Below are 12,623 nucleotides of genomic sequence, written 5' to 3'. Positions count from 1 at the left end.
GTTTGAAGAGTTGTTCTAGTCTCCATCCAATGAATTATCTATTTAAATTTTGATTAAATATGACTCACAAACATGAGATTGTCATATTTAGCTTGCTTACGTAATCTAGCCTTCTGATAGACTGGAACCCCCGTACAGGGTGTATGCAGAATAATGCCCAGTGTGAGCTGGGATAAGCGGTTTAATAACTTTGTGCAGGGATGAGTATGGATTATTTTTGTAATGACTTCTTATGTGTCACAGCAGTGCAGAGCCTCACATAAACTCACCTCTAAATTATCCTTTGCATTAGGGGGAAAAATACATATTTTGACATTTTGTAAAAGATGTTTTTGCAGTCTTTTGTTAGTAATTGTCATTGTTAATAATGTTGGACAGCAAATCTGGTTAATAAGTAACAAAATAACAACTTTATGGTTGTGATTCATAGATTAAATATAACTTGCCTAATGGCTGGAGTCAGGTGATGAGTCAGAAGCAGTATTTCCTTATAATAATTAACTTATGTGCTTACTAATAGCACATAAGTGAATGTGTATACTGATGTACACCATTTGTATGGCAGTTCGCAAAGAGTTTTAGTCCTTGGCTCACTCCAGGTTTCTCTTCCCCCCCCCCCCACAGGAGGACTCCATGAAAGATGACAGAGGAGGTGATTGTTGTAGCCAAGTGGGACTACACGGCCCAGCAGGACCAGGAACTTGACATCCGTAAAAATGAGCGTCTCTTCCTCCTGGACGACTCGAAGACCTGGTGGCGTGTCCGCAACGCCTCCAATCAAACAGGATATGTGCCATCAAACTACGTCGAGCGCAAGAACAGCCTGAAGAAGGGCTCACTTGTGAAGAACATCAAAGACACTCTGGGTAAGAGGAATTCAGTCACACGCTGCTTAGAAGTCAAAGGTTGCCTTGTGTGTACAAGTTGCTACTGCCAGGAGATTATTCTCAGTAAAAGCAGAAAATCTCTGCATCCTCTTTTCAATACTCTGTGCGCCGTGGTGGAGGAGATAAGATGCGGTGTTAAACAGATATCTGTGTGTGTGCACTTGTGTTTGCTTGAATTCTCTCTCTCAAAAAAAGTAAAATGATTTCTTCACCATGTCTACCCCCTTGCTGGGAGCTGTTACTGTGCCCTGCAGGGATCTTGTTGAGTTGCCCATTGCTCTCAGCTGTCAGCACTCTTGTCTCTCAGTCCCCATTCGTGACTTGAATATATTAGAAATTACATGTTGCCATAGCTGTCAGCCTGTGACAGGGATTGCAGAGAATATAGTATGGCTAAATGAATTAAATACATTTAACATTCACCATTTAAGCACCCTGATCAAAAATAGAGGTTTTCTTTGTAATAGCCAATTATAAAAACAATATGGATGAAAGACAGCAAAGTTTGTCTGTTAGCATCAAGTTTGACAGACTTTTAAAAGAAAAATAAGTGTAATTCTTTTATGTGCTTGCCTGTCTTGCAATCAAGACATCAACAGAGATATAGTAGAGTTTACATGTGACCTCATGCATAATACAGCAGCTTAAAGTGGCATAGACTGAATATGTGGCACACAGGGCTTTCACACGTGCCGGAGAGCATTGACTTTAACTTTTTGTACAGTAGCGCATGTTGGTATTTTGAGACATTCCTAAATTAACGGTGAGCTCCTTAGTGCGGCTGCACAGTGGAATCTATTTCTGAGCTTTCAGCTACGGCTCCAAAATATGATCTGTGATGGCTGTCAGGCATCCTGGTATTTGTTTAATTTATTATAACTCGTGGCAAGACAAATAGTCTCACAATGGGGTCCTGTTAGAACACGCGCTAGTCGAATACTTGATATCTAAGTTATTTTTACATATTTCTTTTGGACTTTAGGAGTAGGGTGACAAAATGATTGGAGAGAAGTTGCCCCCCGGAGTACAAATGCCACAGAGGTGACCACCGAGAAAAATAGCCTTCACAAATGAGATGGCCGATCGCTTACAGATTTGTGGTGTGTCCTGGTAAACAGCCGACATCAAGAAATAAGCCTGCTCTTGTTTTTTTTGTAGCAGGAAAAGAGCCGGAGGCAGAGCAACACTGAAATTCATCTGTTTTGACACTTTTAGTATGACATACCTTTTTTTGTGAAGAAGAGACTGATATGGTGAGAAGGGGAAAAAATAGAAATGCCTGCTGTTAAATTTTAACGGGGGGATGATCAAGATGCGCAACTGGAATAAAAATAGTAACTGTGTGGCCCTGAAAGGCACCCATATTTTGATTTGAGGGGAGGACAGTGAAGTGGAGAATAGAGAAAGAGCTAAAAGGAGTCTAGCCTAATGCTCTGATTACTCTCAGCTCTGTGGCTACCAGCCCTCGGGGAAACTCTGTAGCCTCATGTGGGCTAGCGTGGCACAGCATGCCACTGTCACCCTCATAAGAGTTCACTGTGTACAGAGACAATAGCATCCCCTCACTTACTCCCCCACCTCAGTATTGTTCCCATCAGCTCTTTTCTCCGTCACTGTAGGTCTCTGCTTTTCTATGATCAGTGGTTTAATTAGTGGAGAAATCAACCGCCTAATGGTTGTGCGAGAATGATGGATTACCTCTCTGTCCCCTGACTAAGTTACATATCGACTACATCATTATGGCCTAGTTCCATTTCAGTCTAAGTAGCGTGCTTCCAGCTAGTAGCTCTTTAGTGTTAAAAGCCAGAGAAAATTCAATAGGCGAGTACGCTGTCATGATGAAGTGATGAGCAATAGGTGAGGTCAGCCGCTAATGGAACTTACACATTGAAATGGAGAATCTGATTGGCTGGGAGCTTGATTATTTCATCCTCTCAGCAGCCTGGCCTTTTTCTTCTATTTTTCATCTCTTCAGTCAGTCCATTGTGTTTATGCAGCATGTTGGTAGTCTATAATTATTGTTATCTTCAGCTTTTCCTTTTCATTTTCTGTGCTTTAATGTGGCTGTATCATCAACATCACTCGAGGCAAAATTGAACTCTAAATGGCTGCGTGCTGCCTTGTGCCCCACTTTGCTCTCCCAGGAAATAAAAACAGTAATGACTGAAAGAATTCAGCTAAAGTCCTACTTAATCCTGAAACTGGGCCAGTACTCAATGTGCAACATATTGAAAAATTTGATTTCCGTCCACCTGTTTTTTTTTGTTTTTTTGTTTTTTTTGTTGTTGTTATTGTTGTTGTCTGTTTGTTTGTTTGTTTGTACTGCTGCGATCAGTGAGTGATGGTGCGTGGGTGAATATGGAGCTGTGCAAAACACTTCTTCCTAGGGCTGCTCGATTATGGCAAAAATGATAATCACGATTATTTTCACTGAAATTGAGATCACGATTATTTGACGATATTTATTTAACCCTTTAAGACCTACTATAGAACAGAGTCCACCAGAGCTTATATTATTTTTTTTTACATGCTGTAGTGCCATTTGTGGGAGCATTTCAAGTTGCTATACATCAATACAACTGTTATAGCCCATATTTTAATAATATGTATGCATTAAGTCCATAGTAATTACATAAATTGCAAAAAAGTGCAATAAACTACAAAAAAAATTGAAAATCGCTTTTGTTTTGTTTACATATATTTCTACTTGGAGAAATTTAAGAGGCTTATCCCTCAAAACTTTAAATACAATAAAGTTGCAAAAAATAGTTTCCCACCACAGGAAATTTATTTTGAGTGTCTTCATAGTTTTATTTTGGAGATACAGCAATTTTTATATACTGCAGGAAAAACAAAAAACAATCCTATGATGCAAATTTGCAAAGAAAACAGCATGTGCATCATTTCACTGTGGGAAGTGTTACGAACAGCTGATGGATCGGCAAAGCGTGTTTCTGGAATATTATGTTTTTCTTCCTGCAAGCGCTTTTTATGCAATTTTTGCAAAGCTATATGTGGAAGGAAACCGTGACCGAGGACAAGCTGATGGCATCAGATGTAAGTACAACTCCTCCGGTTTCATATGCAAAACAAATTATTGCGCTAGCTTACACGGTTCAGGTTCTACAGGGATTTAAAAATAGTTACGCAAAACGGAGCGTGCTGCTCTGACCGGCTTTAAAGGGTTAACAATGACTTTAAAAAATAATATAAAATAGTGTGCAACACCACTGAAGTTTTTTTTTTTTTAAACTCTCTTTTCAACCAACGGCAGTCACTCTCCAAATAACTTCTGCTTAGCTTTCCGGGCTTCCCTCGGGTCCTCTTAATCAGCGGTCTCCAACCTTTTTTGCGCCACAGACGGTTTATGCCCGACAATATTTTCACGGACCGGCCTTTAAGGTGTCGCGGATAAATTAGGGAGGGGCTAATAATCGGCTCCGTCATTTTTAATGATCGTTGAAAGCCCAGATCGTAATCGTGATTAAAATTCGATTAATTGAGCAGCCCTACTTCTTCCTGTCTCAGGTTAAAAAGCGGCATACCCATGGCCCATTTCACTTCACTTTTTAATAAACCTGGTCATTGTCAGTGCTACGTTAAATAGACCTGTGTCCTGCTTAAACTATACAAGCTTCAAAAGAATGTGCAGCCATTTCAAGCACACTTTATTAGTCCTCTAGGTCTTGGGTTCTAGCAACTTCTGTTCACCCATCTTTTTTAACACAACAGAGTAGGGCTGTTCGATATAATGATATATATCGAATGACGATATAAAAATGTCTATCGTTTCCTATTACGCTACCGTTTGTTTTGTGGTGTTGTGAAATAAACTAAGCAATGTTTTTTCATAGTTTTGATTGTCACTGTAGTGGCTATATTAATTTCTTAAAGTTCTCTCTTTCTCTTATATTTAATATAACCACACTACGGATGGACAAGAGCCTGTTTTTACGTGTTGTCGTTAGCAACAATGATGGTAAAACCATCACGTGGCTCCGCTGTCCGCTTGTTTGTTTTCCCACGTAAACCTTTCACAATAAAGCTCAAGATCCTTTTGAGACTTTTCAAAATAAACCGAATCACGTGAAAGAGTATGCAGAGAGTTTACGGATGAGAAGCAAAAAAGAGCCGTCAGGTGCTAAACAATAAACCTTAGACTCAAACGTTGAAAGAAATGGTGGCCGTTACAACTTATGTCTAAAAATGTATAGTTTCATTCATGGACTCCAGGTAAAGGACACCCAGCTGGAAACACTTCACGCAAGTCGAGTTGCCCGAGATTCACAGAATTCACAGAAAATGTTACATTTTTGTGATTTATATCGTTGTCAGGACAATAAATGTCTTATATCGGGATATGAGATTTTTGTCATATTGCACATCCCTACAACAGAGTCAGATTACCAGCAACTATACTGAATATGTTTTGGCTCATGGCTCACTAGTGGTATACTGGTGTCCATAGCTGCTTCCCATGGTACTCATATCAACAGAGCAACGCTGCTATAAAAAAACACACACACACGCATTGCTCACATGTGATTCACTTCAACTACTCCTATATCATACCACTCGATGAGTCAGAGCCAATACTTTCCTCCAGGACCAGGTATTGCTTTTTGATTGTTGCACAGACTTGCTGCTGGGCAATGTTGGATTTTGTGGACTTATTTATTACAGTAACTTTCCCCTCAACTGTCCTCAACTCTAAGTTATAGAGTGAAGCAATATGCTGCAACATGCAGACACTGAGGCTTTCATCAACTCACTTCCCTCTGAGTTGAAGTCCTCTGGGCTTGAAAATCGAGTCTTCTTTCAGAAGATGAAGAGGTAGGTGAACTTTGGGAGTGAATGTGTGGGAGGAGAGAATAAAGCCTGCTGCTGCTCAAACCAGTAGGCCAGTGCCTTGAAGTGGAAATGACTAGGGGGGAAAAATGTGCACCTGAGAGGTATGTGTACCTATCTAGGATAGGTACCATTGCTTTCTATCATTCAGTTATAGGTCACTTGTACATTAATGTTCCTAATGACTTAATAGAGACCCCTGACCGTGATCGGTTTTTCACGCATGTGCTCAAGAGCATGTGCTCAAGAGTTCTTGGTGTGTGGCAACAAGCATTGCCAGAATCAACTTTTTAGTTCACTGAGCTGTTATTACAAAACACACAGAGAAAAATCTATACAGTGTCGATAGACATTGTTCACAACTGGGCTTTCTCACACATGGTGCTCAGCAGGGTATAGTCGGGCAGGTTCTTGGTACTGGAAGTACTCTGGTTTAGTTGGAGAAGCTGCCTGGTTAGAACATACAGGAGGGAGGACACATGATGCCCACTCGTTTGCTCTGAATTAGACAATTGTTGCTGGTGTTCTTAAATGGGCACAGTTAGTGATTACTCAGGGATTATACTAGAGATCTGTCAGGTTAAAGACCATTTGATGCCTATAGAAATACGGTGGTGCAGTGCATGTTTGAATGAGACTCTAGTCGATTGCCACCACAGCTTTTAACATAAAAGCAACATTTCCGCTAGGAAAGAAATTAACCCTGGCATCTTTGACTGGGCGCTACACTAGTGAGGTACAGACTGAACAGCTGAGCCGTTTTTGGCTTCGGTCCATATATGTACTTGAACGAGGGAGAAACACTGTAGAATTCATTTCCCACTTTATAGCGCGTATCAGTGTTAACTTGCCAAAGGATGATTTAGCCTCTTTGACAAGTAACCCCCCCCCCCCCCCCCCCCACACACACACACACACACACACACCCACCCCCATGCAGTCAGGTTTCTTTACTTCGATGGTGTGTGTATGTCTGTGTGTTTAATTATCCGTAAAGGTTCACCTGAAATGGGCCCAAGAGTCTAGTAGTTGGATTGCAGTCACTGGATACAGAATATTCCCCCATACACTCATACACACACACAGCTATCAGATATATGCTATCCATAAACATGATCTGTTTGTTATTCCTATCTCATCCCTCTTCTTTGCATTTTTGTCAGCTGTGGCCTCTGATGTGCCTGGTCTCCTGCATGTTTTGTGTATGTGTGTGTGTGGAACAGCTGCCAAGGGACCCCTTGTCTCTCTTCACTCCACTTCTTCTCTCCTCCCTCTCTCTGCCAACAAGTTTCATGGTACTCTGTGTGAACCCTGCAATTTTCAAAACAATGTAAATGTTCTATTCAGCAGTGACATTTCAGCTTGCTCTGTGGCACAAATGGGTGATTAGCTGTCAAGATGCTCACTTCACTCATTAGTGGCACACATGAGCATATGACACAAGCCTCAACTGTCAAGTAAATGGTATAAATGTTGTCAGCCGTGTGGCATATCATTATTATTTTAACATGAATTTGAGAAAAGAGGAGATCTCCTTGGTTATGTTCAGCTCAGAGACTTTAACTTGAGGTCTCACTGAAATGCACGCGCGTTTTTAAATACTTCTCTTTGAAAGTACATGAATGAAAAAGTCAGAGACAGGTAAGACAGGAGTTGACTTTGATCCTAGATATGCCTGTCATTATCAAGCCCATGGTGGCTGCTCCAGTTTTCATTCCCTGTCAGCACCAACTATTTTCAGCCTTTTGATTTAAATAGATGTGTGCACGGCCTGTAGATGATGTCGTCAGAATACCAAGCAGATAATGAGCTTTCATTTCAATCCTTATGAGTAGCGGGGGTGCTCGGTGTGAGTGGAGGAGTAGCTCTTTCTTAATTCTAATATCGCGAGTATCACTCTGCCCTTTACCTCTGAGGTTTCTCATAGCATATCCTGTATCTAAAGTATTTTTTGCACTTGTAATGCTTCAAACAGCCCATGAGTACAACTTGCAGCCTCAATTAGTTTTCTTGTGACTGTAACTGCCTCCTTTCCCCTAGCAGCCGAGGCCATTCTGACTATTGCTTACTTCCAGTTATCTACTTCAGGTTATTGCAACTTTCATTACTGCTCATATACAAGAACTGATTAGTGTTTAGTTATTTCTTACAAGATTAAGGGAACATATTATGCAAAATTCAGTTTTTGATTGCTTATGAACATCCCTCCAGTGAGTCTGAAGACCCACAAAATGTGAGATGATCAAGAAGCTTCATCCTTCCAGCAGTTTTGGTTCATTTTTGATGCCATTTCCCCACAACAACAGAAATATCTCTATATGTTTAGTGTTGGTACAATATGGGGCCCATATGTATGAACGTCAGAACTACTAAACTGTAATTCAGTGAAAGACTTGACGACTGATTTAATACAGATTTTTGCAAATTTTGTGATTCGGTGCAATTTATTATCAGCCTTTTTGTCAGTTAGTTGCATCTGTTGGCTCATCTGCTACTATCTAATTTCATATACACTTTATTTTACGACAGGAGAAATCCCAGGAAAGGCGTTCTCATTTACCCATGTTTGTATTATCATATAGCTGAAGGAGTTTTAAATAACAGAAGTACGGCCCATGTTAAGCAGCAGTCAAAACAGCTGTTTCCAAGGTGCTGCTCTGCTCTGTAAAAATACATTTTTGTAGCCACTCTTTGAAAAAATCACCATACCCACATGTTAACGACAACGGCTGCCGTCATTCCAGCAGTGTTTACATTACTGTGCAAAAATCCTGAGCTCCCCTCATTTCTTTATGTGGCTTCCAAGCAACCAGATTTTATTCTACTTTAAATGTAGTCTTGAGGAATGCTTCTCCAGGCTTTCTGAAGGTCTTTCAATGTTTTTTGGACAGTGGCTGCTTTTTAGTTCGTTTTCAGTCCAATCCTAGTACCTGACCATTTTCACAGGAATGTTTTTTTTGTTGCTGTTTTGCAGTTTGCTGCTGTTTTGGTTAAGCAACTTAACATTCACCTATGAGTCACTGAAGCAGAAAAAGGCACCTGCCTCAAGGGATGAACCATTGTTGTGTCATAATAGTATAGCAAAGAACTAATTTTTACCTTAGGCGGTCTGTTAATAGCACCCTGTCACAAAAACACATAATGTATTCCCATTTCTTTAGTTGAATATATGAAAAATGCCAAAGACGGCAGTTTTACAAAGTGCCTTGAGGCAACTGTTCTGTGATTTGACACTGTACGAATAAAATTGAATTGAAAGAGCTTTAGCACAAAACTAGGCATATCTCCAGAGTGTACTTATTTATTTTTTTAACTGGACAAGTGCAGGACAAAAGAAATGACAGCTGGGAACTATAAAAGACTGAGATAAATTGAAACTGCTACTGCAAAATTTCACAAGAACTGGAAAGAATCTAAAATTTTTGGTGTAAATGATCATCCGTGTATACAGAGGAGTTCAGGAGAGATGTACAACAGAGTTTTTACAGGCATGACTCTGTCATGGTTTGAGGCTGCATTTCAGCCAGTGGTTTTCGGGATCTTGTCAAAATAGAAAAGTACCATCAGATTTTGATCCCCGTGCAATATCATCTATAATGTTTCTGATTGGCAACAACTTCATTTTTCAGCATGACAGTGATCCCAAACATGCTGTTGGTGGAGTAAAAATGTACCAAGCCTCCTCAGAGCCTGGACCTGAGTATGGAATCATCTCTACAGAGAATGGAATAAACGGACTTTCAAGCTTTCACAGCACTATTCATATAAAAAGATCACAATGACTGAAAGCTTGAATGTAGCAATTTTTTTTTCTTCTTTTTTTCTCCCCTCCATGCACTGCTATGCATCTTTATCTATTGTTTGATCAGCTGAATGTACTGCTCCTCTCTGCCACTCGCCATAGAGAGTACTGGCAGACCCAGTTTGTTAGTCCCCTGCATCCTCCTGCATCCTCCTGCTCTGCGATGAGTGCAGCTTCATGTAGAAGCACACGTGCAGCTGCTGAAGGCTCTCTTAATAAGGGTAGTGTAGAAATATATCAGAGAGCTGTGGGGCATAGACTTTCTCCAACAACCTGGAACATTAGATGTTGGTAGTAAAGTAATGTCCATGACTATTTGAAAAAGTTCCTACTTTTCAGCTGTTTATAACATTTCCCACTTATCATTGGGTGCCCTTTGTGCTCTTTATTAGAATTTGTAACGGCAAAATTTTAAAACTAAACTATTCAATGCTTCACAAAAGCCTTTTCATCCTAAAAATGATCACATCTTTATCTCTAAATGCAAGTTTGGATGCAGAATGGATTCTGCACCTTTGCAGATTAACTAGGTTATTAAGCTGGGCAGACATGGTTAAACACACTAAACCAACTAGGTGTATGTAAGAGGACCGTTTGTACAAATGAAGTGAAAGTATGACGCAAGTGAGAGAAGTCTGCCATGTTGACTCTTTACTGGAAAGTGGCATAGTCAACAATTTGGAACAAGTCTGACCAGGAAAGTACATGCAGAGTAGAACGAGCGATCTATCCAGTTATTTGAACTGACATGTATAAGACAAGCTATGGGGACATATGAGATTTGTTAACTAGCACCAGACAGACACAATTGGTGTTGACCTGGTAAGAAAAGTGGGGTATTGCGGAGACCAAATTATGATATGACTAATCTGGTAGAAATGTGGGGGAAAAATTGTGTGTTTGCTACCATCTGTGTAACGTTACTCTTCTGTTTATGTGCACAGGTTTAGGAAAAACTAAGAGGAAGACGAGTGCCCGAGATGCTTCCCCAACACCAAGCTCAGACACAGAGTACCCCTCCAATGGCAGTGGGGGTGGAGGAGTTGGGGTAGGAGCAGCAGAGAGAATCTATGACCTCAATATCCCTGCTACAGTTAAGTTTGCCTACACAGCAGAGAGGGATGATGAGCTGACCCTGGTGAAAGGCTCCAGAGTGATCGTGATGGAGAAGTGCAGTGACGGCTGGTGGCGGGGCAATCAGGCGGGGCGGGTAGGCTGGTTTCCCTCCAATTACGTCCAAGAGGAGCTCGGAGGGTCAGATGATAGAGGGGAGGGCGATTCCTCGCAGGGATACCTCGAAGCTTCTCAAGGAACTTTGTTGGCAAACGGGCGCACAGGTGGCCGTGGGGGAGTTCTTCACCTGGTTCAGACTCTCTACCCCTTCAGCTCTGTGACAGAGGAGGAGCTAAACTTTGAGAAGGGAGAAGTCATGGAAGTGGTGGAGAAGCCCGAGAACGACCCAGAGTGGTGGAGGTGTAAAAACTCACGTGGCATGGTGGGCCTGGTACCTAAAAACTATGTGGCGATGCTGGACGAGCGGCCTGGCCCGCCCTCCTCTACGTCGAGCTCCCCACAGAACCGCCTCCTGGCACCGGCACGCTCAGGGAGGTTCGCTGGCAGGGACTGGTACTACGGCAACATCACCAGACACCAGGCTGAGTGCATACTCAACGAGAAAGGCGAAGAGGGTGACTTCCTCATACGAGACAGCGAGTCATCGGTGAGTCACTTGGGTGAAGTCATGATAGAGTAGTATTTTGGATACTGGGAGAAACTGAGGATGAATCCTGGTAGAAAAAAAGAGCAGTTTGGAAATATAGTCCGCATGTTTCTCCATGTCAGGACCTGCGTTTAAGTATTTTAAAAGCTTAAAGACATGATGTATATGAAATCTTGACCTTTTTAGTAATCAGTCCTATTTAACACAAACATTAGACGCAACCTGATAAGCAATCACATGATTTTTCACATTCACATGCTTAGAGCAGAAGCAGCTGGTCGGAGAAATATTTAACCAGAAACTGCTACAGTAATTACACTCTCAGTGAAAATTACTTCTAGCAAGGATTGTTGTGTTCTTTTTTTCTTCATCCATCTTTTTAACTACTTAGAAGCTTAATTTGTAGAACTGTGTTAAATCTGTACAGAATATACCCTTTGCTGTTGCTTACACTAATAACAACAAAAGGCTTCTGGTCAAATCCTCAAGTTTTTTCAGTGATGCGTTGCTGCTGAAGCTCGTAATAATTACACTCCAGTATGTGCCATTTCATTAGTTACACCACGTTAGACCCCCTTTTGTCTTCAGAACTATCTTAAATCTTCTTGGCACAGATTCAACAAGGTGTTGAAATATTCTTCAGAGATTTTGGTCCACGTTGAAGTGATGGCATCACACAGCTGCTGCAGATTTGCTAGCTGCATATGATGCGAAACTCTTCGTCCACATACAAAAGTTGATCTATTGGATTGAGATCTGATGACTGTGGACGGCATTTGATTACAGAGAGCCCACTGTCATGTTGTGATGATTTGAGACATGGTGCATTATCATGTAACCACATCTGAAGATGGTACACTGGGCTGTTCAAGGGATGGACATGGTCAGCAACAATGCTCAGCTGTTGATAAATGATCCTTAGTTGGTACTAAGGAGTACAAAGTGTGCCAAGAAAATATCCCACACAGTTACACCACCAGCCTGAATCATTGATACAAGGCAGAATGGATTCTGAGTTAAACTCTACCATCTGATTGTTGAAGCAGAAATAGGGACTTATAAGACCAGGCAACAATTCCAGTGTTTCCAGTGTTCTGTTGTCCAATTCTGGTGAGCCCATGTGAGTGGCAGCCTCAGTTTCCTGTTCTTAGTTGACAGAAGTGGAACCAGATGTGGTCTTCAGCTGCTGTAGTACATCTCTTTCAAGGTTCAACGTGCTGTGGATACAGAGATGCTCTTCTGCGCACCTAAGTTGTAACAAGTAGTTATTTAAGTTAATGTTCTCTTCCTGTCAGCTCCAAGCAGTCTGGCACTTCTCCTCTAACCTCTGAAATCAACAAGACGTTTTCACACAGAGAACTGCCAC

At 41.3% G+C, this 12,623-nt stretch overlaps 1 protein-coding gene across 1 annotated transcript in view; it reads left to right on the top strand.

The window, feature by feature from the left end:
* The window catches only part of LOC113007710 (cytoplasmic protein NCK2), a 41,360-nt gene that overhangs the window by 25,524 nt on the left and 3,213 nt on the right, over window positions 1-12,623 (top strand). Inside the window, exons 2-3 of the mRNA XM_026144569.1 lie at window positions 625-866; window positions 10,482-11,257. Of these exons, the coding sequence (XP_026000354.1) occupies window positions 641-866; window positions 10,482-11,257 (1,002 nt within the window). The 5' untranslated portion in view covers window positions 625-640. The remainder of the gene's footprint in view (window positions 1-624; window positions 867-10,481; window positions 11,258-12,623) is intronic.

This window comes from Astatotilapia calliptera, chromosome 16 (assembly GCF_900246225.1).
Source record: "Astatotilapia calliptera chromosome 16, fAstCal1.2, whole genome shotgun sequence".
Classification (NCBI taxonomy): domain Eukaryota; kingdom Metazoa; phylum Chordata; class Actinopteri; order Cichliformes; family Cichlidae; genus Astatotilapia; species Astatotilapia calliptera.
This window is presented reverse-complemented; position numbering and strand designations above follow the sequence as displayed.